Source organism: Salvelinus sp. IW2-2015, linkage group LG4q.1:29 (genome assembly GCF_002910315.2).
Source record: "Salvelinus sp. IW2-2015 linkage group LG4q.1:29, ASM291031v2, whole genome shotgun sequence".
NCBI classification, from domain to species: Eukaryota; Metazoa; Chordata; class Actinopteri; order Salmoniformes; family Salmonidae; genus Salvelinus; species Salvelinus sp. IW2-2015.
Genome location: NC_036842.1, coordinates 85659452 through 85684921, shown reverse-complemented (window position 1 = coordinate 85684921; position 25470 = coordinate 85659452). Strand labels below are relative to the sequence as shown.

General features: G+C 39.5%; 1 protein-coding gene across 1 annotated transcript; it reads left to right on the top strand.

The window, feature by feature from the left end:
* Positions 1-307: 307 nt before the first annotated feature.
* gpia (glucose-6-phosphate isomerase a) lies at positions 308-25093 on the top strand. Its single transcript, XM_023985986.2, has 18 exons — positions 308-529; positions 1970-2060; positions 5857-5925; positions 6551-6670; positions 7379-7462; positions 11998-12144; positions 12458-12529; positions 12739-12783; positions 12900-12953; positions 13875-13935; positions 14230-14273; positions 14412-14564; positions 15131-15260; positions 15425-15501; positions 15783-15911; positions 16180-16255; positions 24447-24513; positions 24608-25093. Exons 1-18 carry the CDS (start codon positions 411-413, stop codon positions 24729-24731), a joined length of 1662 nt encoding a protein of 553 aa, XP_023841754.1. The 5' UTR covers positions 308-410; the 3' UTR covers positions 24732-25093.
* Positions 25094-25470: the final 377 nt, after the last annotated feature.

Genomic DNA, 25470 nt, shown 5'->3' with positions numbered 1-25470 from the left:
AACAACGTTTTTTTATTAACAACAAATCAATACAGAAAGTACATAAGGGAACAGAAGTATATATAGATTATATATAATGGACAATCGAGCTAGGGGGTACAATATCACATTACAATTACACAAGGACCTTAAGGGACATACATACACTTACAATTCTAACAGCTTTTTTGTTAGTAGAGTATTTAATAGTCTTAAAATACAGTTCAATTTATTTTTGTAGGGTAAGAAAATGTGTGGAATTTGTCCGTCTCCACACGACACTCGCTGTGCGCCCTACGTCATCAATTTGGGCACCAGGCGTGTCCGCATAGCCGGTTCTTATTCCTCAGCCGCTCACACTGAATTGCCCTTTCATCCTACACGCACGGAAGTAGAGTTTTAACGCGATCATTATCAATTCAACAGCCACCATGGGGCTTTCAAGTGATCCACATTTCCAGAAACTTGAACAATGGTACAAATCCAAAGCTGGGAACCTCAACATGAGGGACATGTTTGATGCAGACAAGGATAGATTCAGCAAATTTAGGTAAGTAAGCTTTCGATTGTTATTATGACCAATAGCCGATGCTATACAGACATTTGGCACGGTATCTTGCATCAGTAACGGTATAGGTCAAACAATTGAATACGGAGCTAACGTTAGCTAACTAACTACATCAATAGAGCCAGTGCATGGGATGCGTTTTTTTGTACACCTTGGTACCAATCAAATGTGATTCCATAACTAAGCTTTACAATATAAGCAGGGAAGCAAGAATAGTCATTTGTCTTTTAGCTATGTCGTTGTCTGGCTAATAGCAAGCGCTTCATACTTGTATGAGTACACAGTACAAGGTCATCGTTTGTGATCGATTGTTTTTCCAGTCGTAAAACATAACTTAGTATCTGCTTTGTGAAATGTTCATTTTCCATGTCGCTCTACTACACCCAGTTACATTATAACTAGCTATATTGTTATCGAGCTGTCAACTATATTCATTTTATGTAGGGCCCCATTTAACTGGGTTAGCTTGCTAGGTAATGTTAGCCCTAACTAGCTAAAGCTATATGCTCGCTTCCTTTCATTCAGCAGCTGGCGTTGGCTATCTACGTGCAGTTTTGCACATACATAGCCTACCAGTAGGCGTTTTAAGTCTAGCTAACGAGGGACCTAAACCCAGTATAGACATCTTTTAGGTACCACTGACAAATTTACTGTAACAATGTAACCATCAAGATTGCTGTCACGACGTTCTACTGGAGGGGTCTGCAGTCGCACGTACGCCAGCCGTTAAGCAACAAGGCTAGCTAGCTACGCCCCTACAATAAAACCTGCACCATGTTCCGTAATCAAATCCAACTTGATTTGTTACATGCGRCGAATACCACAAGTGTAGACCTTACCGTGAAATGCTTACTTTCAAGCCCTTAACCAACTGTGCAGTTCAAGAAGAGTTAAGAAAATATTTACCAAATTAACCAAAGTAAAAAGAAAAACGTTTTTATTATATATATAAATWAAWAAAAAGTTGTTTAATAACAATAACGAGGTTATATACAGTGGGTACCGGTACCAAGTCAGTGTGCTGGGTACAGGTTAGTTGAGGGAATGTGTACATGTAGGTAGGGGTGAAGTGACTATGCATAGATTATGATAAACAGCGAGTAGCAGCAGTGTACAAAACAAATGGGGGGGGGTCAATGTAAATAGTCCAGTGGCCATTTGATTAATTGTTCAGCGGTCTTGTGGCTTTGGGTAATAAAATTGATAATACAATTGTGTACCTTTTCTCTCCAAGCCACACTGTAGCACTGCAACACATACAGTCAGTAACATGTAATCTTATTATAATTCAGAATAAATGATGTAATTGACACAGTAAGATGCATTTTATCACTGTACATAGAAATGATAAGGAATATGTTAGAAACCCTATTTGATCATTCTAGATTATTACATTTGTTTTCTGTTCTCTTTCCTTGGTAGCACAACCCTTGAGACAGACGATGGAGACATCCTGCTTGATTACTCCAAGAATCTTGTCAATGAGGAAGTCATGAGGATGCTGCTGGCCATGGTAATACATATCAATGRTATGTCTTCTCATAACTATAGCAAACATCTAACAGATGTTTGCTCTCAGTTTTGACTCAATGGGAATGACCTACGTCAAGGACCTACACACAGTGATGTAAAAATACTTTAAAGTACTACTTACGTTGTTCTTTTTGAGTATCTGTACCTTACTCTACTATTACTATTGATATTTTTGACCACTTTTACTTCACTACATTCCTAAAGAAAATGTTGTGCTTTTTACTCCATACATTTCCCAAGTTCTCAAATCAAATTGTATTAGTCACATGCGCCGAATACAACAGGTGTAGACCTTACAGTGAAATACTTACTTACGAGCCACTAAACCAACAATGCGGTTAAAAGAAATATGAATAAGAAATAAAAGTAACAAGTAATTAAAGAGCAGCAGTAAAATAACAATAGCGAGACTATATACAGCGAAATTCTAGCTTGATAAATCAAATGCATTCAGTGATGTCTTTTCTCATTATTCAACATTAGCCTAACCTGCAAATTTGAAAAGGAAAATGCATTTAGGCCTATCTTTACTTGTAAATTCTTCTGGTGAACCTCTGTGACAGCGCTGTAGAAGTCACTGCAGAGTCCCATGTCCATTATTTTATTCTGCATGGGTCATTCCATGTCATTTCAGTAAGCCATGACACCCACCATCTCAGATTATTCTGAAATCGTTTCTGTTGTTAGAAACATAAGATTAGCATTCCTGAAACATTATTTTGTTTAAATTTAATTTGATCTCTGAGAAATTAAGCTAAATGGGCCATTTTTTATTTCTAGGATTCATATAATCGTCAATAAATATAGTACCTGACATTTGATTTGGAACATAATTCTTCTTGACATTGAGTAAGACATGAGGAATCGAATAAAATTATCAAAAGCCACCCCAACAACCAGTGTTTAGAGAAATTAGCCATTGAAGTCGCTTACATTATTTACACTAAATTCGTGTGAAAGTATAATGTTTTGCCCACTAGATGCTGCTGTTCCTGCTATTATCACCACACTCTTTTATCCATTTAGCTGGTCGCTTGTGTTCATTAAATGTTTTACAACATTTTTCTTTGCAACTTTGGGTAGAAAACCAATAGCTTTTGTTGCCTGGCTAACCAAACTCCTTGCTCCGGTCAAACGCTACTCCACGCCCACAGACGTTAGGTTCTTCTCCGCATTGAGTCTGGATCTGAGTACCTCCCTGACGATTTCTAGAACGCAAACACTTTCCAACCGTTCTGATTGGTCCCAGAAACCGATGGGTTGGGCCAGAGCCAGACCACACATGGGTAAAGCGCCGTTTTGAAAATGTGTCATTGGCATTGATACTCTGATTGGTGATTTACTTTATTTTGTACAACACTCTTCATTTTGATGTCACCGCAAATAACTTCAACGATGGTGGTCTCAGACTGAAGTGTGTAGCGAATATAGAGCAGCGGAAGAATTCAGTTTGAGTCATCAGGCAATGGCTTTTTAAAATTATGAAAATAAATTGTGTGGTCAAGCCAGTCCACCATGAAAGCAATTCAGTTTATCATGCTATTAGCAAGCTAATGCTTCTCCTTGAATAGTCCAACAAATGGCAGCTCTCTGAGAGGACTATCGTAATGGTGCAATTCTCTATTTCAACTACATCGCACCTGTCCAGATCCACCKCCATCTCCAGTGCCCGCATCACTCATCCGCCACATGGCTTCAAACTGCACAAGTTTGTTTCTCGCCGTCGCCTACGCAATTACAAAATTTGATAAAAAGCATTTGACCTTTCCATTGTCTTAACGACAAGGGATTGGTTGATTTCCAATTGATTGACGAGAAAAGTATCGTCCAACCCTTCGGGTATCTTACTGCACCCTCATATGCCATGTCTTGAAATATGCAATTCTCATATGAAGACTTATCCTACAGGCCTGAAAGTTTGGAGAAATGGGCTAGTGGCTAAAATGTTGTGACAACCGTAATATAATGATACAATTATATGGCAGTTGTATGTTTTTCACAAAAAATATTAGAAAACATCTCTATATGTAGTGTGATTTAATAAAATGTACATCTTTAAACTCAACCCAATACCATTACAAAACACAGTGTGTTTGTGACTTTATTGGTTTGCCAGGAATGGTCTTATTAATCCAGACCTTTAAGAGGGGCTGTTTCCTGGACACAAATAAAGCCTAAGAGAAGGACAAACTGAATTGCTTTCATGGAAGACTAATTTCTTCTGATTAGTGTTGGGTACTAACTTCTAAACATCCTTATTCATGTTACCGTATTAGAACTGAGGGCATGGGAATCTGCTAAGTGAGAAAGGACATGTTATTGATTTAACCCAGGTAAGTTGACTGAGAACACATTCTCATGTACAGCAACAARCTGGGGAATGGTTACAGGGGAGAGGGGATGAATGAGCCAATTGTAAGCTGGGGATGATTAGGTGACCATGATGGTATGAGGGCCAGATTGGGAATTTAGCCAGGACACCAGGGTTAACACCCCTACTCTTACAATAAGTGCCATGGGATCTTTAGTGACCGCAGAGAGTCAGAACACCTGTTTAACATCCCATCTGAAAGACAGCTCCCTACACAGGGCAATGTCCTCAATCACTGCCCTGGGGCTTTGGGATATATATATATWTTTTTTTAGACCTGAGGAAAGGGTGCCTCTTACTGGCCCTCCAACACCACTTCCAGCAGCATCTGGTCTCCCATCCAGGGACCAACCCTGCTTAGCTTCAGAAGCAAGCCAGCAGTGGGATGCAGGGTGGTATGCTGCTGGCTTGATCTCAGGTATCCTATGGAGAGGAGAAGGGCCATAGTCTGGTTCCAGTCAACAGATAAGGTAGGACAGTCGTGAGTTGGGGAGGAGTGAGGAATTTGGGCCGAGGTCAGATGACGTGAGAACGATTTGAATGGCTGGGAAGGAATTAATACCCTGGCGCCTTTCTTGGGGGGTTTTATGCAGTTTTAGCWAATTTATATATTTGAGCATGAAAACCACCAGAATTGTAAAAAAAAACAAAAAAAAAACCTTAACACAAAATAATTAATTTTTAAAAATATATTTTAAAAAAATTATTTGACTTTTCATAACAGCTTTTTAAATTATATTATCACAGGTTAAGCACTACCTACCCTGACTGCACATCACTGATGTGAACGTATCATACATGCACACAGCCGGCATMGCTTCAGCTGTCAACCCTCATCAACCTTCAGCCTCTTCGCTCTTAGTGAAAGTCTATTTATAGTTCTACCTCTACACGGCAACTGATTATTGTTGTGCTAGCTACCAGATGGCTGTGAGAAATGTTGATAATGCAATGCATCTAGTAGCATTTAATACTTAAAATTGTCTCTTCATATTAAACAGTCACATCAGCAATTCCAGTCCATTCCCCAACAATAGAACCCCCGAGTACACCGTTGACAACACATTTGACAGAAATGAAAAATGTCCTTGTAATAGGAGTTTGGCCAGCCCACCCACTTCTATTCATTCATCCAGAGTATCATGCTAGACTAGTACCCTGGGAATGTGGTGAAACGGACATTAAATTCAGACCAACACTTCCTTCTTATGTTTAAGGAAGAAGGATTGCTAAAATCGAGACATTTCTAGTCCTACCGGTATGTGCTGTCGCAAATGCTACGTATGTTGTAATAACCTGTTTGTGGGCATTGAGTGATTGCAGATAGTAGCAACAATGTTGCTATTCAATGATTGCGTATGATGGTAACAATTAACTCACATTAAGTTTTTTCTTTCTTGTGCAGGCCAAGTCCAGGGGAGTGGAGGAAGCCAGAGACAAGATGTTCTCTGGAGAGAAGATTAACTTCACTGAGGTACCAGGACTACCTGAGTTTTTGCTCTCTCTATTGTGGTACTTTGTCTGAACATTTTAACTTTTTTAACACTGGCAGATATAGAAAATGAAAGCCGAGGAAAATTCWGATTTATACTGTGGTAACCGTACAAATATAATCATTGTATTGTAATAACACTATGCTACCAACGAGATGAGAGGAGGCTACTCTGAAATTTGACAAAGTAGGACACTCTCACAATAACTCTTCTCTAAAGAGTGGGCAGTTGTTGCACACTTTGTGGTCACTATTGCAAAGTCATTCAGGGAAGTCGTGGTTCCCACCCACTCTCCAAACACCATTCATGACGCAATGACAACATTGTGCAACCACTTCCTCAGTGAGACTGCACYTTATATACACATAGGTCTTATTCAATATGTTTGCACATGCGAAGAATGGTATTCAGATTTTGATATCACTATTTGTATGTTATTGAGATTATTATATTATATATTTCTTAGAGGCTAGGGCAAAAAAAATTGCACTATCCCTTTAAGTAATAAACATCTTAGTCATGATTAATAAGTATGTTTTAATGTTCAAGTTTCTTCCCACTCCCCTAACTGTGTGTTTTTGCATGTCTGTGTGCGCGCATGTGTAGGGCCGTGCCGTCCTCCACATTGCCCTGCGTAACCGCTCCAACACTCCCATTAACGTAGATGGCCAGGATGTCATGCCCGAGGTCAACAGGGTCCTGGACAAGATGAAGGCCTTCTGTCATGTGAGTGGAGTCCAGTTTCAACTGTTACCCCAGCATCTATGCAAGGGCATCTTTACATAGAGATAACAGCTTCTACACCCAAGCCATAAGACTGCTGAACAATTAATGAAATGGCCATCGGACTATTACATTAACCCCCCCCCCCCCCCACTTGTTTGCACACTGCTGCAACTCGCTGTTTATTATCTATGCATAGTCACTTCACCCCTACCTACATGTACAAATTACCTCAACTAACCTGTACCCCGCACATTGACTCGGTACCGGTACCCCTTGTATATAGCCTCGTTATTGTGTTACTTTAAAAAATTATAATATATATATATGTTACTTTAGTTTATTTGGTGAATATTTTCTTAACCAACTGTGCAGTTCAAGAAGAGTTAAGGGCTTGTCAGTAAGCATGTCAAATAAAGTTAGATTTTTTCCATCTTTATGCATCTATAATTGCCAGTATATTTTTTTATTGGGTGTTCTTAAACTAAATCTGAATGGATTAAAATGCAACACAGTCACTACACAAAAATGTAAGATTTGTGAATAAATAAATTCATATAGTTAATTAACTGTATTGTAGTTGACGGCATCAGGTAATGGCCGTCAGAAATACGAGTATTTGAAAAGGAGGTAGATTATCTCGCATTGTGTTTAAATTGAGATGTACGCACACATCTGACATGTGCCTCTTTTTTTGTGTGTGTGTTGCAGAAAGTGCGTAGTGGCGAGTGGAAGGGCTTCAGTGGAAAGGCCATCACTGATGTTGTAAACATTGGGATCGGTGGGTCTGACCTGGTGAGTGTGTGACTTACTTGTCATACAACTATTTTCTTATTTTCGATCCATTGTCTTTTCTAAAGCCCTTTTTACATCAGCAGTTGTCACAATGTGCTTATACAGATACTCCGCCTAAAACCCCAAAGAGCAAGCAATGCAGATGTAGAAGCACAGTGGCTGGGAAAAACTCCCTAGAAAGTCAGGAACCTAGGAAAAAGCCTAGAGGAACCAGGCTCAGAGGGGTGGCCATTCCTCTTCTGGCTGTGCTGGGTGGAGATTATAAGAGTACATGGCCATTTAGACCAGATTGTTCTTCAAGACGTTCATAGATGACCAGCAGGGTCTACAGTTCAACACCTTAGGAGTAAATGCGCCCTAGGGACGGCATGGGAGAGAGCGAACGAGCAAGCCAGTGATTCAGGAGCCGGCCAGGCATAGACAGCAAGGATGGTTTGTTACTCCAGTTTCTTGCCATTCACCTTCATAGGACCCCTCTTAATWAAAAAAGGTTTAGTAATTTAGCAGACGCTCTTATACAGTGCGACTTAGAAGAGCAATTAGTGTTAAGTGTCTTTGCTCAAGGGCACATCGGCAGATATATATATTTTTTTCATCTAGTCGGCACAGGGATTTGAACCTGCGACCACGTTTTCGTCTCTCACATGGATCGGCAAACCATTCAATAAAACAAACCGCTCTAAACAGCTCTACAAACAGCTGTAGGCAGGAGAAAGCCCTGCCTACAGCTGTTTGCTTAGAAATTCTCGGAGCAATAAGGAGGCCTGCGTCTTGTGACCGTAGCTTACGTTTAGGTATGTGCGGCAGGACCAAATCGGAGACATGAGTACGGGCAAGTCCATACAATGCTTATTTTCTTTTTTCTCTTCTCTTATTTTCTTCTCTTGTTCCCACTTATTTAAAACAATTCAAATGAAGATGTAGACGTGTCCTATTGTAGTGTGAGCTGTATTGGATGCTTGACTGAGTCATGCTGAATATTATAAACTGTAATGGTTCATTATTTGAGTCAGATATTTCCTGTTGTATTCCTCTGAGCTATTCAATAGTCTCATAGAGCCATATATGGCTGGGAACAAATAGGGTGGGAACAAATAGTTACGATTTTAATACAGATCCAACAAAAATATTACTTTTTTTTTAAAACTATTTGAAATCAAATCTTAGAAAGTGACTACTTTTTAAAACTATTTGAGTACAGAATTGTTTTAATTACTATTTGAGTACAGATATGAGAAAGCAACTACTTGTTAAAAATATAAATATTTGAGTACAGATCATAGGAAATGACTACTTTTCTGAAAATATTGGATTGGCTGCCTTCAACTAATGACAGGGCTATATCTGGAACTGCATGTTGAAGATATACTGTAAATAGAATGAATAGAGCACACACAATCTCGTATACTATTCCAAAATGAGTGACGCAGTGGTCTATGGCATTGCATCTGTGCTAGAGGCGTCACTATAGACCCTGGTTCGATTCCAGGCTGTATCACAACCGGCCGTGATTGGGAGTCCAATAGGGTGGCGCACAATTGGCCCAGCGTCGTTAGGGTTTGGCTGTCATTGTAAATAAGAGTTTGTTCTTAACTGGCTTGCCTAGTTAAATAAAGGTTAAATACAAATAAAAAATGAAAGTCATATTTGATCTACACAATACATTTCTATCTGAACATTTTGTAAATGTCCAGTCTCCTGACTGTCATTGCCCCAGGGGTACATAATCAAGTCAAACCAATTAATCAATGATATTATGTATAGATATAGTGCTTATAGACAGTTTACACCCCCTTTTTTCACATTCGTTACAAAGTGGCATTGAAATAGATTTAAATGTAATTTCTTGTCATTGATCTTCACAAAATACTCTAATGACATTTTTTTTTTTACAAATTGAAAAACGAAAGTAAAATCGTTGCATACGTATTCTCCTCCTTTGATTAGGCAAGCCTAAATTAGTTCAGAAGTCAAATTTGGCTTAACAAATCACATAAGTTATATAGACTCACTCTGTGTGAAATAATATGGTGTTGACATGAGGTTGTAATGACTACCTCTTCCTCTGTCCCCCAWACATACAACATCTGTAAYGTCCKTCAGTCAAGTATTGAATTTCAAGCACAGATTCAACTYCAAAGATCAGGAAGCTTTTTTAAATCCTCATAAAGAAGGGCAGTGATGTGTAGATGGGTAACAATAACAAATCAGACATTTAATATATCTTTGAGCATGGTCAAGTGAATAATTATGCTGTAGATGATGTACTGAACCGCATAGATTTCTTTTCTCACACGTCTACACACAATACCCCATAATGACCCCACAATACCCCATGTTTTTAGAAATGTTTTCAAGTTTATTGAAAATGTTATACAGAAACATCTCATTTACATAAGTGTTCACACCCCTGAGTCAGTACATGTTAGAATCACCTCTGGTAGCGATTACAGCTCATCCTAATATTTATATATTCCTTCATTTCATTCTTTAACTTTTAGGTTTATGTGTATTGTTGTGAGTTGTTAGATATTACTGCACTGTTGGGGCTAGAAACACAAGCATTTCGAAACACCTGCAATAACATCTGCTAAACATGTGTATGTGACCAATAAAATTTGATTTGAGTCTGTCTGAGTAAATCTCTAAGAGCTTTGCACACCTGGATTGTACATGAACATCTATGGCAAGACATGAAAATGGCAGTCTAGCAATGATCAACAACCAACTTGACAGAGCTTGAAGAATTAAAAAAAGAATAATGGGCAAATATTGCACAGTACAAGTGTGCAAAGCTCTTATGAGACTTACCCAAGAAGACTCCCAGCTGTAATCGCTGCCAACGTGGTTTCTAACCTGTATTGACTGAGGGGGGGATACTTATCTAATCAAGGTATATTAGTGGTTAATTTTCATTAATCTTTACAAAATGTTTATTATTATTTTATTTTTTTGTAGATCATTGACAAAATGACAATTAAATCTATTTTAATCCCACTTTGTAGCACAATAAAATGTGAAGAAATCCAAGGAGGTGTAGACTTTCTATAGGTACTGTAAGTATAAATGCGTTGACGCTCAACTACTGTATGACTCTTTCAACATGCCACTGAAAAGTTTGAAAGCCACAATTGTATGATACCTGAAAATAATTCCAAGTTGGATGCTTAGCAAAAACAACTTTGAACCTCTTTGTCCATCTGAGGGTAAATGTTCTCGTTTTGAACACACACTATACCACTATGGAAAATCATGCTAGTTTGTATTCTGAGTAAACTATCCCTTGAAATACAAGGGATAGTTTACTCAGAATACAAACTAGCATGATTTTCCACCTACCTTGGCTGTAGTTGATTCAACAAGGCAGTTTTGGGATATTTTGTTTCCTTTTGACACTTCATAGACATATTTTTTTTACTGTTAGCGTTTTCAGTAACACTTAATATTAAACTGTTCTTCTGCCTCTGTAATTACTTTTGGAGCAACATTCCTTCTATCCCCCTTCAGTGCTTTTTATATKTTTTTAGCATTTTATAAAACATTTTGCTGGTAACTGCTGTTGTATTTAGTAGTTGCATAATACTTTGGTAATTGCACAGCAACTAGCTGAGTTGGTGTCTGTTCCTTATTTGACTTATGTAATAACAATGTTGCTATTGTAAAGAGTTACTACACATGTATAGGAGCTTGATGTCAAGTGTTACTGTATTACCTTGTCTCACTCATGAAAAGATGTGTGTTAGTCATTTTGAAGCTGCAAAAGTGGTCTACTCTAATGTTGAGGTGATTCCACGTCCCTCGTGTATTTCATTACAGGTTCTATAAAGATGAACATCTAAGAGCCCTCCAAACTATGTGCTTATGATCATATATTTAGATTGATTCAACTAACTGTTGTAGTTTTCGGTACTTCATCAAATATGTAGATGCCATCAAATATTTTTTAGGTTTCAAATAACTTGCATATATTAAAATACCTAAAGATATTATTTGGTTTTCTGAGAGGTATTCAAAATCCTTTGAYATATGATTGGGTTTTCTGAGACCTGTATTTGAAAATCAAAGAAAATAGTTGCCTTTTAGTTGAAAGTCTAAACTTTCTTCTACTACCTTGAGTATTTGGAAAGTTGTTATTTTCAAACTACAAAATACAGCTATTTTCTGCCCTTGTCTGCTTTGGTATTACAGTAGTGAGCTATAACGGAATTATTACTGTGCCGCTAAGCTCTGGTATAAGCAGAGAATACACTGCTGGGGTGTTGATGCAAAGCTACAGTATGCTGTAGGTGGCACAGTAGGCAACAGAACAAAGAGTATGCTTGAGCTGTTGGCTTGGTACTCGTAGTTACTGGGATTTGATTCAAATCATTTTGTCATGCTGTCATATGTCATATTGTGTTTCCTCTCTAAGGGCTCTCATGTTGACAGGCTCTGAAGTCCTAATGGARACAGAAAACACAGTTACATTTTAATTGCACATAGGATAGAGGGAAGTTGAAATGGTAACACCGTAATGTTGTGCATCCTCCTCTCAGGGTCCTCTCATGGTGACTGAGGCCCTGAAGCCCTACTCTAAGGGTGGCCCTAACGTGTGGTTCGTGTCCAACATTGACGGCACACACATGGCCAAGACTCTGGCCCAGCTCAATGCTGAAACCACCCTCTTCATCATCGCTTCCAAGGTGACAGACTGACTCTATACACACACACACACACACACACACCTTCTCCTGTTGCCATGGTTACACACATCCTAAAGCCATAGGGCTCTAGATGCTTAAATAATTCAATGTTATAAATCAATGTCTCATTCAGTGCTATGGTGGTTAATAATCTGTGTATACATGGTTGTGTTCTGGTAATGTGTGATTCATGTTTGAATAATAATTTATGGTTTGAAGCTGGAAAATGTGGCAGGCTAATGGTGCTCCTTCAGTGTCACACGCTGTATACTACTTCCACCGGGACTCATGTCACACTGTTGTCCTTTTTCAGACCTTCACCACCCAGGAGACCATCACCAACGCTGAGTCTGCCAGGGACTGGTTCCTCCAGACAGCCAATGACGTGAGTAGACTCCTGACAGCCAATCACAAGACACCTTTGTCTGTAACCAATGCCGTTATAAGTTCAGCTTAAATTCAGCCAATGATTTGAATAGTTTCTCTGCGGACAATACATCATTTTAGCCACAAAGGTCAGTTTAGGACAGMCCAAAGTGCAGCTGGAGTGTCATATGACATTTGGATCGACTAACTCTATTTTCTTCTTCACAGCAATCTACTGTTGCCAAGCACTTTGTGGCGCTGTCTACCAATGCAGTAAGTGGCCATTTTGAATGACACTTTKCACCTTACATTGTTACCTGCCTGCCGACCGGTATATTGCACAAGTAACTTTGACTGTTACTCTTTTTGCTGTCTCCCTTCTCTTCCAGCCCAAAGTGCAGGCGTTTGGTATTGACACAAACAACATGTTTGAATTCTGGGATGTAAGTATACACTTCCATGCACACTGAGTTAGCCTCTGACCCCCTGAATCTGAACTAAAGTGAGGCTTTATTTTGRCAATTGTAATTGACATGGTTTGTATAAAAAGCATTTCTGCATAATTTTTCTGCTGGGAGATATTTTGACCACATTCTGGGTGTAGTATTTATTTAAAAATAATTTGGAATGTAACTGTTAAGCGTATGAATTTGTGGATATGGTATCGACACGTTACATTCTAAACCATAGACGCATGCGGTAAAGAGGTAATTTGAACTCGATCAAAACAATGGAAATGCCATTGAAACACATTGGGGAAAGATGCAGTGGGGGGGAAGATCCCAAAGATCCCTCATTGCTCTCCAGCAAAGTTGGCCTACATTTAGGGTATTGTTTATGTGTATTTCACACTATGTTGAGGTAAAAATCGGAGTATAATGGTTGTACAATCACCAATCGACTGCATTACAGTTAAAAATGACTGACTACCACCACCGATTTCTCTATGCTACCAGCTTATACGAACCGGAGTTAGCATTTAGCAGCCACTTCTTAATCTGAAAAGGAACTACTTCTAAATGTTATGTAGCAAAAATAGCCAAATATATTCAAATCGGATTTTAGTAACCACATTGTGGGCCTGTTTACAATACATCAATCATGAGGAATATCCACAGATTTGTTGTATGTGTGCCGGCGTTCTTCTATCCCCCGTGGTCTGCGTTCCATTGACCTCATCTATTGGAAATGAGCGATGTTGACGAATTGGTGTCTTTTTAAAGAAAGGGTGCTAGTACACTGTCGAGGTGATGGCCATTGTCTGTTTTTGTATAACTTTTCAAGGTTTTGAGTAAGAAAAAGGAACCTTGCCGCTCTGTAGTGGTTGATTTTGTGACTGTGATGTCATTTTGGCTTTCTCTCAGTGGGTTGGAGGGCGTTACTCCTTGTGGTCGGCTATTGGGCTGTCCATTGCACTGCACATAGGTATGTATGTGTGTCTGTTTGTCAATATTAGAACTCTATGGATTTAGTGTATATTCCAGATTTGTACTTTTTGTCAAATGCAAAAAGTTGGTATGTGAATTGAAATGGAATTCATCAAAAGCAGCATAACTACTAGTACTACTAGTACTACTACTACTAGTACAATACTACTACTACTACTACTACTACTACTAGTACAATACTACTACTACTACTACTACTACTACTACTACTAGTAATTTGAGTTTAAGAGTTGATCCTAACACTTTTTTTCTACCTCCTCTCACCATGCAGGGTTTGAGAACTTTGAACAGCTTCTGGCTGGTGCTCATTGGATGGTATGCACATTTATCCCTCACATAGTGTCAATTCAACCCAACTATTTATCCCCTCAGGGGCAATTGAAAATAATCCCAAACTAAATAAATTTAGAATTGGTAATATGTTGTTAACAATGAATGGTTTGTCTTTCCAAGGACAACCATTTCCGCAGCACCCCCATTGAGCAGAACGTCCCCGTTCTGCTTGCCGTGCTGGGTGTCTGGTACATCAACTTCTTCCAGGCCGAGACCCATGCCATGCTGCCCTACGACCAGTACATGCACCGCTTCGCTGCATACTTCCAGCAGGTCAGGCAGGCTGCCGTACATGGGTTCAAATACTATTTGAAATCTTTCAAATACTTTGAGCGTTTGCTTTAGCATGCTTGGCGTGCCAGGTGGGTGGGGTTTGCACTTTGGGAATTTTATATTGGTTCCATTCAACAGACAAGTCCGAACAACCGCAGTTGAAGTGATTTGAAATGATTTCGTATTTGAACCTACTTCTGAGTAATACAGGCAGGCAGGAGCCAGGAATGGCCATATGCTAGTGCTGTAGGAACCGGGACGGGGCATCTGTTTGGGCTAGACAAGAGAAACCAGGGACAGGATCATGTTGAGTAGACAATTTGAATTTAATTGGATAGGTGATAGTAATATGGTGAAAACTTGCTGAAGCTTTTGCTTACACCTACCTATCCAGTCTGTCAGATCTACAAAGGGAAGGAAAACACTTTCTATTAAGGGTGACTTGCAGGTGCGCTAGAATATAAGAATGGATTCATAATCATAGACTACCTTACACTGCTTCCTTTCAATGTTTCACCTTTTTTATTTATGAAGCAAACATAACTTTAACTGTCTTTCATACACAGGGCGACATGGAGTCCAACGGGAAGTACATTACTAAAGATGGCGCTCGTGTCAACTACCACACCGGACCCATCGTCTGGGGCGAGCCCGGAACCAACGGACAGCACGCCTTCTACCAGCTCATCCACCAAGGTAACTGCCACACTCCTGTCCTGTCCTCCAGACCCTTGTTCATAATATAGACTGCAACAGTATATGAACCAGTTGTTATTATAGCATTCCCTAATAACTGCTGAAATTAGATTAAAATAAAACGTGACCTCTCCATGTAACCTTTTGTGTTGTGACCTTTCCAGGCACACGTATGATTCCTGCTGACTTTCTCATTCCTGCCCAGACACAGCACCCCATCAGGGACAGCCTCCACCACAAGGTAGTGCACCCTCATGGCTTCCTAAATGTATTAGTACCCTAATGGCTAATCCAACATCCTCTACGCTTACACCCTCACTCTGCCACATAACCTATTCTATCGTTCAACCATTGAAACCGTCAACTCTGACTTAATTTATTCAGACTTTAWTTAATTTCATTTTTTCGGACTAGTWTTCTTTCTCAGTCAAACCCAGAATGATGCCAAATGTACATACAGAGTTTGATTTAAAACAGTTCATTGATATGTATGTATTTGACTATACCTCTGGATCTCCATAGATCCTGATGGCCAACTTCCTGGCCCAGACGGAGGCCCTGATGAAGGGGAAGACTTCAGACGAAGCCAGGAAAGAGCTGGAGGCCACTGGCCTGGGAGGAGCAGAGCTGGAGCAACTGCTGCCACACAAAGTGAGTGGATTTACTCATCAGACACAGTTGCATTACTTTTGACCAGAGCCCTATGGGCCATGAGGCTCTTATCAAAAGTAGTGCGCTATAAAGGGAATAGGGGACACAGTAACTGCCACACTTACCAGACAGACACTGGGCCAGTCTATAATCTATTGATGAAAAGATATGCACCATTTGATTGTTAGTGTTGTTTCTGGATTATGCTTTGCTGTATAGCATGTTTGGTCAATTATTGTTAAACACTGTATTTTACCCTCAATGAAAGGTCTTCCAGGGGAATAAGCCCAGCAACTCCATTGTTTTCAAGAAGCTGTCACCCTTCATGCTGGGAGCACTGGTTGGTAAGTACTGTAGTAGCTGTTGTCATGTCAACAGCCAATCCCTGCCCAGAATAAAACCTTAGTATTTTATCATATTGATTTATAGAATCGTTAAGGAAGAGGTGCATGTGCGTTCCGATAGGACACATGAGGAGTGAGTAGCTCCATTTTGTACCACCAAAACTGTGGTTATGTGTAYAAGCCAGACAACAGTTTTTAAATGAAGTCTCTAAAATCGATAGATCAACATATCCCCAAGCAACTGGGAGAGAGTGAGCGGTCAGTTATGTACAACAGGGAACCAATCAGTTGGTAAAGCGACTAGGCAACACAAACCAAACAAGCCATGGCTTCCCTCAGAGGAAAAGACAAGGAACAACTTGGAGATGCAAATGAGAGTAATGAACAGCTAAAGGTTATCTAGGAAAACATTTGTTAAAATGCTCTCAATGCACACCAAAACAAACAAACTGTTACAATCAGTTGTTAAAGTAGATTKGCTGGAAAATAAAGTAGATTCTATAGTTGTAGACATACAAGTTGTGCGCATGAACGAACAAGACAACGAAATTAGCCTTCCGGAAACAAGGTTGCGAACYGCAAGAAAACAGAATGAGACAAAACAACATGAGAATATTGTCGTTACCGGAAGACGAGGAAAAAGGAGACTTTTCCAGCTACGTGGTWAAACTGATATCAGAGGAGCTTGGCGTGGATATATCACAGGAGGATCTGGAACGATTCCATCGGCTCGGCGTGAAACAGAAGAACACTAAATAACCTCAGATAGTTCCACAGTTTGAGGATTACCATCAGACCAAAGTCAACATTCTGAAGGTAACATTCTCCTTCTGAAAGGAGATCAAAATCCAGGGCCAGTCCATTCGATTCGTCCAGGACCTGTCTGCTAAGCTGAGAAAAAAAKCGCAAGCAATACATTCCAATCAGACAGTCAGTGGAGGAAAAAGGAATCAAGTCTCAACTCCGCTTCTCGGCAGTGCTGTGGGTATAGAAAGGAACACAAAAGATGGAATTCACAGATGAAGTGCCGATGAAGCCCTAAATAGGCTGCAAGAAACCATTCCAGTTGAGAGAGCCCAATGCCCTGAGAGAACGAAGCTGAGCTACACTAGTCTACATGCGTGATGCCCAAGACCAGCTTATTGTAAATTGAGACAATATTTTATTWATTTTTTACCTTTATTTAACTAGGCAAGTCAGTTAAGAACAAATTCTCATTTACAATGGCGGCCAGGAACAGTGGGTTAACTGCCTTGTTCAGGGGTAGAACGACAGATGTTTACCTTGTCAGCTCGGGGATTCGATCTAGCAAKCTTTTTTGGTTACTGGCCCAATGCTCTGACCACTAGGCTACCTGCCGCCCTCCCCCCAATACAATCTAAACTCTATTTTCCCCAAAAAGTACTTCTCTAGGAAGTAACAATAGACATAGCTGTTACCAATGAGCTACATGGACACTGAAAAGATGATACAAAAGAGTGGGCGTGATGGTGTGTATGTGTCTGCATGTGAATGGGAGTGTGAATGAGGGTGAATATGTGTAGGAGGGCTGGAGAGACTGGGTGGGTGAATGCATAGGGTATGTGTTGTATGTGAATGGATGAGTAAGTCGYTATATTGATGGGTGTAAATGTGTCTGAGAAGAAGAATGGGTGGGAAACAATGGGAGGTTGGGATAAACTTTACCTGGGTGGATAAGGGAGGGCAAAGATCGGAGGTGGTGATTGGCTTGGATGGTAGGTTGGAACAAGTTTGGTTGGGGTAAAGGGGAGAGAACTGGGAGGGTAAGTTGGAGACAGAAGGGTTGGCTTGTGAGACAGAAGGAAAGATTTAACTCTACTACAATGTATTTTGGTGACTTGCAAACCTGCTATAATTGATTAACCTGCTATAAATGATTAAAAGTTCTGGACAGATTAGGAGAGTATGTCAAGTCATTATTAGTCCTTGTTTGTCATTTATAGMTAAGATTCAATGGTGATTATTTGTGAGAGTGGAGAGGGGCTTGTGCGATTGGGACGGGTTGACTGGGAGGACATCAGACARTTCTGTGTGTGGGGCCTCTACTCATTCCACTTCAGTCTCTCGGTAGACCAGCCACTATACTTTCATTTACAAGGTATTACAAACTGACCACAGTATTTAAGTGGCAMTCTTCCTCCATTGTATGTACAATGACATAATCCACAGACTGTTGGTACATTAAGCCCTAAAAAGGCATAGCGCCTCAAAGTTCAAAAAGTACTTTGCTTTATTTTTTGTGTTTTCTGTTAAATGTCTGCTCAGCTCACACGCTCTATATTTTTTATTATAACATAACTATGTATTCATACTATGATATTTAATACATTTGCAACCTGTTTTTGCTTTGTCATTATGGAGTGTGTAGATTGACTAGGGGGGGTTATAGAATCCATTTTAAAATGTGGGAAAATGTGAATATTTTCCTAATGCACTGTATACACTGAACAAAAATATAAACGCAACACGTAAAGTGTTGGTCCCATATTTCATGAGCTGAAATAAAAGTTCCCAGAAATGTTACATACTCACAAAAAACGTATTTCTCTCAAATTTTGGCCACTAATTTGTTTACATCCCTGTTAGTGAGTATTTCTCTTTTGCCAAGATAATCCATCCACCTGACGGGTGTGGAATATCAAGAAGCTGATTTAAACAGCATGATCATTACACAGATCCACCTTGTTTTGGGGGCAATAAAAGGCCACACTAAAATGTGCAATTTWTTCACAATACCACAGATGTCTCAAGTTTTGAGGGAGCGAGCAATGGGCATGCTGACTGRAGGAATGTAAACCAGAGCTGTAGCCAGAGAATTTAATATTAATTTCTCTACCATAAGATGCCTCCAAGGTCGTTTTAGAGAATTTGGCAGTATGTCCAACTGGCCTCATATCCGCAGACCACACCAMCCCAGGACCGCCACATCCGGCTTCTTCTCCTGCAGGGATCGTCTGAGATCAGCCACCCGGACAGCTGATAAAACTGAGGAGTATTTCTGTCTTTAAAGACCTTTTGTGGGGAAAAACTCATTCTGATTGGCTGGGCCTGGCTCCCCAGTGGCTGATCCCCTACCCAGTCCTGTGAAATTCATAGATTATGGCCTAATGAATTTATTTAAATTGACTGATTTCCTTCTATGAACTGCTACTAGGTAAAATCTTAAAAATTGTTGCGTGTTGTCTTATATTTTTGTTCAGTTACATTTGACTGGTTAATTCAACTGTATCTAGGCCACTCAGGAACATTCAATGTCTCCTCGGGAAGCAACTCCAGTGGATATTTGGCCTTGTTTTAGGTTATTGTCCTGCTGAAAGGTGAATTTGTCTCCCAGAGTCTGTTGGAAAGCAGACTGAACCAGGTTTTCCTCTAGGATTTTGCCTGTGCTTTGCTCTTCCGTTTATTTTTATCACCCCAAAAACTCCCTAGTTCTTGCCGATGACAAGAATACCCATAACATGATGCAGCCAACATGATGCTTGAAAATATGAAGAGTGGTACTCTGTGATGTGTTGCATTTGCCCCAAACCTAACGCTTTCTATTTGGTATTTTATTAGGATCCCCATTATCTGTTGCAAAAGCAGCAGCTACTCTTCCTGGGGTTTACACAAAACATGAAACATAATACAGAATGACATAATACAGAACATCAATAGACAAGAACAGCTCAAGGACAGAACTACATAAAAAGAAAATGTAAGGCATACGTAGCCTACATATCAATACATACACACAAACTATCTAGGTCAAATAGGGGAGAGGTGTAAGGTGTTGCTTTATCTGTTTTTTTAACCGGGTTTGCTGTCTATTTGACCAATATGAGATGGAAGGAAGTTCCATGCAGTAAGGGCTCTATGTGAAAAGACCCCTGGTGGCATGTCTGGTGGGATAAGTGTGTCTCAGAGCTGTGTGTAAGTTAACTATGCAAACAATTTGGGATTTTCAACACTAATGTTTCTTATAAAAAATAAGTGATGCAATCAGTCTCTCCTCAACTCTTAGTCAAGAGAGACTGGCATGCATAGTATTTATATCAGCCCTCTGATTACAATGAAGAGCAGAACGTGCCGCTCTGTTCTGGGCCAGCTGCAGCCTAACTAGGTATTTTCTTGCAGCACTGGACCACACGACTGGACAATAATCAAGATTAGACAAAACTAGAGCCTGCAGAACTTGCTTTTTGGAGTGTGGTGTCAAAAAGCAGAGCATCTCTTTATTACGGTCAGACCTCTCCCCATCTTTACTAATTCAAATTTAAATTCAAATGTATTTATTTATATAGCCCTTCGTACATCAGCTGATATCTCAAAGTGCTGTACAGAAACCCAGCCTAAAACCCCAAACAGCAAGCAATGCAGGTGTAGAAGCACGGTGGCTAGGAAAAACTCCCTAGAAAGGCCAYKACCTAGGAAGAAACCTAGAGAGGAACCAGGCTATGAGTGGTGGCCAGTCCTCTTCTGGCTGTGCTGGGTGGAGATTATAACAGAACATGGCCAAAATGTTCATAAATGACCAGCACGGTCAAATAATAATAATCACAGTAGTTGTCGAGGGTGCAGCAAGTCAGCACCTCAGGAGTAAATGTCAGTTGGCTTTTCATAGCCGATCATTAAGAGTATCTCTACCGCTCCTGCTAGTAGAGTACTACCATTGAATCTATATGTTTTGACCATGACGGTTTACAATCTAAGGTAACGCCAAGTAATTTAGTCTCTTCAACRTGTCCAGCAGCCATACCATTCATTACCAGATTCAGCTGAGGTCTAGAACTTAAGGAATGATTTGTACCAAATACAATACTCTTAGTTTTAGAGATGTTCAGGACCAGGTTATTACTGGCCACCCATTCCAAAACAGACTGCAACTTTTTATTAAGGGTTTCAGTGACTTCATTAGCTGTGGTTGCTGATGCGTATATGGTTGAATCATTAGCATACATGGACACACACGCTGTGTTTAATGCCAGTAGCAGGTCATTGGTAAAAATAGAAAAGAGTAGAGGGCCTAGAGAGCTGCCCTGTGGTACACCACACTTTACATGTTTGACATTTTAGAGAAGCTTCCATTAAAGAAAACCCTTTGAGTTCTATTAGATAGATAGCTCTGAATCCACGATATGGCAGAGGTTGAAAAACCATCCGTTTTTTCAACTACAGGTTATGGCCAGTAATATCAGTCTGCACTGAAATCTAACAGTACAGCTCCCACAATCTTCTTATTATCAATTTATTTCAACTAATCATCAGTCATTTGTTGTCAGTGTAGTGCATGTTAAGTCCCCTTCTCTATAAGCATGTTGAAAGTCTGTTGTTAATTTGTTTACAGAGAAATAGCATTGTATTTGGTCAAACACAATTTTTTCCAACAGTTTGCTAAGAGCTGACAGCAAGCTTATAGGTCTGCTGTTAGAACCAGTAAAGGCCGCTTTACCACTCTTGGGTAGCGGAATTACTTTGGCTTCCTTCCAGGCCTGAGGACAAAGACTTTCCTCTAGGCGCAGATAAAAAAAATTGACAGATAGGAGAGGCTATAGAGTCCGCTACCATCCTCAGTAGCTTTCCAAATAAGTTGTCAATGCCAAGACGTTTGTCATTATTGCTCGATAACAATTTTCCCACCTCTCCCACACTAACTTTACAAAATGTTCTTTATTTGTTTTTATGCATGAATACAATTGCTCGCTGTTCATTGTTGGCAATTCCTGCCTAAGTTTGCCCACGTTGCCAATGAAATAATCATTAAAGTAATTGGCAACATCAAATGGTTTTGTGATGAATAAGCCATCTGATTTGATGAAAGATGGTTTTGAATTTGTCTTTCTGCACATCATTTCCTTTTAAAGTGCTCAAGTTTTTTCCCATCATTCTTTATCATTGATCTTGGCTTCATAACACAGTTTCTTCTTCTTTTTGTTGATTTTAGTCACATCATTTCTCAATTTGCAGTAAGTAAGCCAATCAGATGTGCAGCCAGACTTAATAGCCACTCCTTTTGCCCCATCTCTTTCAACCATACAGTATTTCAATTCTTCATCAATCTATGGAGCCTTAACAGTTCTAACAGTCATTTTCTTAACAGGTGCATCTTTATCAATAATTGGAAGATGAAATGTCATAAATTCAAGTGCAGCGTCTGGATGCGCCTCATTAGTCACATCAGACCAACAAATATGTTTAACATCATCCACATAAGAGTCACAGCAAAATCTTTTGTATGATCTCTTGTACACTTTTAGGCCCAGCTGTTGGAACTTTTGCTTTCCTGGATATAGCCACTATATTGTGATCACTGCATCCAATGGGTACGGATACAGCTTTAGAACAAAGTTCTACAGTATTAGTAAAAATGTGATCGATACATGTGGATGATCTTGTTCCTGTAGTGTTTGTAAACACCCTGGTAGGTTGATTAATAACCTGAACCAGATTACAGGCACTGGTTACAGTAAGAAGCTTCCTCTTGAGCAGACAGCTTGATGAAAACCAGTCAATATTCAGGTTCCCAAGGAAGTAGACCTCTCTATTTACATCACATACACTATCAAGCATTTCACACATATTAGTTAGATACTGACTGTTAGCACTTGGTGGCCTAAAGCAACACCCCAAAAGAAAAGTCTTTAGATGTGCCAAGTGAACCTGCAACCACAACACTTCAATAACACTTGACGTAAGATCTTCTCTAAGCATGACAGGGATAAGTCTCTGAATATATACAGAAACACCTCCCGCATAAGCATGTATTCAGGGCATAAAGTTAATTTCTTAGCCCAAATTTTTGCAGTTTTACTTTTGTGCCATATTCCAAAAAGGATGCATGTTTTGGAATATTTGTATTCTGTACAGGCTTCCTTTTCACTCTCATTTAGGTTAGTATTGTGGAGTAACTACAATGTTGTTAATCCTTTCTCAGTTTTTCTCTATCACAACCATTAAACTACCAGTATGTAACTGTTTTAGTGACCATTTGGCATTATGGGGAAATCCCTGAGCGGTTTCCTTCCTCTCTGGCAACTGAGTTAGGAAGGACACCTGTATCTTTGTATTGATACACCATCCATAGTGTAATTAATAACTTTGCCATGCTCAAAGGGATATTTAATGTCTGCTTTTTTTTTTTTTTTTGCCATTTACCGATAGGTGCCCTTCTTTGAGAGTCATTGGAAAACCTCCCTGGTCTTTGTGGTTGAAATTCACTGCTCGACTGAGGGACCTTACAATTATCTGTATGTGTGGGGTACAGAGATGAGGTAGTCATTCAAAAATCATGTTAAACACTATTATTGCACATGCAACTTATGTTACTTGTTAAGCAAATTTTTACTCCTGAACTTATTTAGGCTTGCTATAACAAAGGGGTTGAATACTTATTGACTCAAGACATTTCATCTTTTCATATTTTATTCATTTAAAAAAAATTCTGAACACAATTCCACTTTGACAATATGGGGTATTGTGTGTAGACCAGTGACACAACATCTCAATGTAATTAATCCATTTAAAATTCAGACTGTAACACAACTACATTTGGAAAAAGTGAAGGGGTGTGAATACTTTCTGAAGGCACTGTAACTAATGAAATTACAGTTAGCGAAAATGTATGCTTAATCCAGTATAAAGTAATGTATAGAATTTATTATACAAGAGACAAAATTCACAAATTCTACACATTCTACAACGGCAGAGTCATGTCTTAAGTGTAAAACTAACAATGACTCAATAATCCATGCCTTTTGGGAATGCTATAAAGTTATGGGCGGCATTAGAAAGTTGGCTGACAGAAGTATTACAATGTAAATGTACTTTTAATCCATCTGTCTGCATATTTCAAGACATGGCATGTGAGGGTGCAGTGGGAAACCTGATGGGATGGACGATACTTTTCTCGTCAATCATCTTGAAAAAAATATATACTCAACAGGAAATCGACCAGTCCTTCGTCTTTAACAAAATGGAAAGGTCAAATGCTTTATTATATAGATGTTGAAAGTGTGGAGAGAAACAAAATGGCCGTTTTGAGGCAGAGGCCGGGCGCTGGAGATGGGGGTGTAAGTATGTGGCTCTGGGCAGGTGTGATGTTTGTTGTATGCTTTGTATTGTTTTTTMTTTTTTTTACGTTACGTTTTCTATTTACATTTACCGGTAGTAAGTTTTATTTTCTGTTTTCCAGCCATGTACGAGCACAAGATCTTTGTGCAAGGAGTCATGTGGAACATCAACAGCTACGACCAGTGGGGGTAGGTGTCAGCGAGAGGCATATATGGAATTCTAAATATATATGTTGGCCTATATTTTATTGTATATCTGTCATATTCTCCTTCCTACCCTCAGAGTTGAGCTGGGCAAACAGCTGGCCAAGGCCATTGAGCCGGAGCTGAGAGACAGTTCCGAGGTCCACACTCACGATTCCTCTACCAATGGGCTCATCAACTTTCTCAAGAAGAACTCAGCCTAATTCCTTCTCTTCTTCATGGCTGACCTTTGACCTTTAGCCCCTGGCTGATCCCTATTGGAACCATACTATTGGCTGAACTATTCCACATTGTAGTCCTGGCCCCAACTTATAGCCCCTTGACCCGCATAAAAGAGCACTTTACAATTGTGATCACCAGTCTGTTTGAGTGTTTAAGTGAATTGTAAGACTTAACTGTATAATTAAATGTGTATTACAGCTCACCTAATAATGGAATTAATCACTTTTGGGAGGAGGGGAAACTCGCTTAATATTAGAATGTGCAGATATTACTGTAGGTGACAAGGCCCCTTCACTCTTACCTAGTCAACACTGACTTACCAAATAAATGTAATTTGTCACTACACGATTGTGTGTTGTTAATTTTGAGTAATTGAGGTTTTATATGCTACGTACACATGAGAATGATTTTCTGAAGCAACGTCCTATCTGTTTAAAAGTAAGGCCTACATCATTTAATGGCAAACCAACTACATATGTAATGTTATTTCAGTAGATATTTAAATATTTAGGTTTAATGAGTTTGTCTTGACAAGATGTTTTGAGAAAGAATTTAGAGAGCGTAATTTTTTTCAATGACATGTTTTATACTTGAAATAGATTGTAGCCCCGACCCAGCAATAGTAACAGCACCGTCAGATACATTTTGGAAAAAAAATAGCAAGCCATAAGTTTTGTATAGCCCCTCAGGTGAGTATAAATACCTCCATTATCAGTGGTG

Coding starts and splice junctions, on each gene's coding strand:
- gpia (XM_023985986.2), top strand. CDS start 411: ATGGGGCTTTCAAGTGATCCACATTTCCAGAAACTTGAACAATGGTAC. Junction 12,954..13,874: donor ACATGTTTGAATTCTGGGAT/GTAAGTATACAC, acceptor GCTTTCTCTCAG/TGGGTTGGAGGGCGTTACTC. Junction 15,502..15,782: donor GGGACAGCCTCCACCACAAG/GTAGTGCACCCT, acceptor GGATCTCCATAG/ATCCTGATGGCCAACTTCCT.